The sequence below is a fragment of the Numida meleagris genome, chromosome 9, assembly GCF_002078875.1.
Source record: "Numida meleagris isolate 19003 breed g44 Domestic line chromosome 9, NumMel1.0, whole genome shotgun sequence".
NCBI classification, from domain to species: Eukaryota; Metazoa; Chordata; class Aves; order Galliformes; family Numididae; genus Numida; species Numida meleagris.
The window spans coordinates 18801330-18802876 of record NC_034417.1 but is presented as its reverse complement, the minus strand read 5'-3'; the positions used below and the strand labels follow the sequence as shown (position 1 = coordinate 18802876).

At 70.1% G+C, this 1547-nt stretch overlaps 1 protein-coding gene across 1 annotated transcript in view; it reads right to left on the bottom strand.

Moving 5' to 3' along the window:
* Positions 1-1303, bottom strand: part of SKOR1 (SKI family transcriptional corepressor 1) — a 4559-nt gene extending 3256 nt beyond the window's left edge. Inside the window, 2 exon segments of the mRNA XM_021407527.1 lie at positions 7-1082; positions 1298-1303. Of these exon segments, the coding sequence (XP_021263202.1) occupies positions 7-1082; positions 1298-1303 (1082 nt within the window).

The following is a 1547-nucleotide window of genomic DNA, read 5'->3' as shown; positions in this document are numbered from 1 at the left end:
TTGAACATGGCCTTGACATCCTCCCAGGCGTGCGACAGCTCCTCGGTGGCCGTCTTGTCGCTGAGCTTGAGGTGGCGGCGCCACGAGTTGAAGTTGGCGGCGTCGGGCTGCGTGTATTTGGAGTCCGGGGTGCGGTGCGAGTGGAAGATGAATTTGTTGGGGGAGAAGTACATGCTGCAGTAGCTGCACTTGATGCACTTGGCGCGGGAGCTGTTGTAGCGGGCGGGGATGAAGCTGCCCCGTGAGCCCCAGGCGCACTCGTGCACCACGTCGAAGGCGAAGTTCTCGGGCAGCTTGGGCGGCTTGTGCTCGCCCAGGAAGGACTTGCAGAGCCGCTCGGCCTCCCGCTTGGTGATCATGCCGCAGCGGCGCGACGAGATGGGCATGGCCCCGGCCCGCCGCAGGATCTCCAGCTGCACGGGCGTGCACTGCACGCAGGTGATGCCCAGGGCCACGCGCCGGTTGTGGATCTCATTGTAGCTGTAGTTCTTGAGCAGGGTGTTGGAGATCTGCGCCAGGCACAGCCGCTCCTGCCCGTCGATGACCAGGGACACGATGGGCACTCCGTACAGAGAGGTCTCACCCACTTGGTTGGGCTTCAGGGTATTGGAGCCCTGGTACGGCTGCAGCTCTTGCTTTGAATTTGGGGAGGAGCTTGCATCTCTCCCATTTCCCAGCTGACTGCCGATCGCCTCCATTCCCCCCGAAAACGCCCCTGCAAAACAAAATAGCGGCGAAAGGCGTCGGTGAGGAGAGCTCCGGGGGCCCCTCCGGTCCTCCCCCCGCTCCCCGGCCCTCAGCCCCGGGCGCAGCCGCGGGGACGTTCCCGGCTGCGGCCCCGGAGGGCTCCGCGCGGCTCCGCACCGCGCCGCCTCGCACCGCCGCTCCGCAGCTGCGGCCAAGGGCGTCCGAACCGGGGATGGGATGGGAATGGGGATCCGGGTGGGGATGAGGACGGGGACGGGGATGAGGACGGGGAAGGGGACGAGGGGGACCCCGGTCTCTTTGTGCCGTACCCCAACGCACCGCACCGGAGGGAGCGCGGAGCGGCTCCGGCCGGGCCGAAACTTGGAGCCGGGGCCCTGCAGCCGCGCGTCCCCGGGAGCCGATTAGGGGCGGGGAGGTGGATTATAGGGGCCGGGGCGGGCAGCCCCCGCCGCACGTAGCAGCAGGGAAGCGAGCGAGGCAAATTGGCTTAGCGAGGAGGGCTGTAAGCGGCTTCCGCGCTCAGCGCACGAAAGAACGGGGGAACCGCTCCCCAAATCGCTCCCCCGCGCCGCCCCGCGCCGCCCCGCACCGCCATCACTTACCGCGGCGCGGAGCCGGGATGGACGTGCGAGCGGCCCGCGCTCCTCGGGGCTAAGGGCCGCCGCTCATCCGCCGCCCCGGGGCCGCTCATCCGCCGCCGGGCGCCGTGCGGGCCCCCCCGGCCCCCTCCTCCCCGCGGGGACGGGCGGTGCGGTGAGGTGCGGTGCGGTGCGGTGCGGGCGTTCAGCGGTGCTGCGGGGCGGCCGCTTCCTCCGTGTCCGCCCGGGCGCGATGCAACA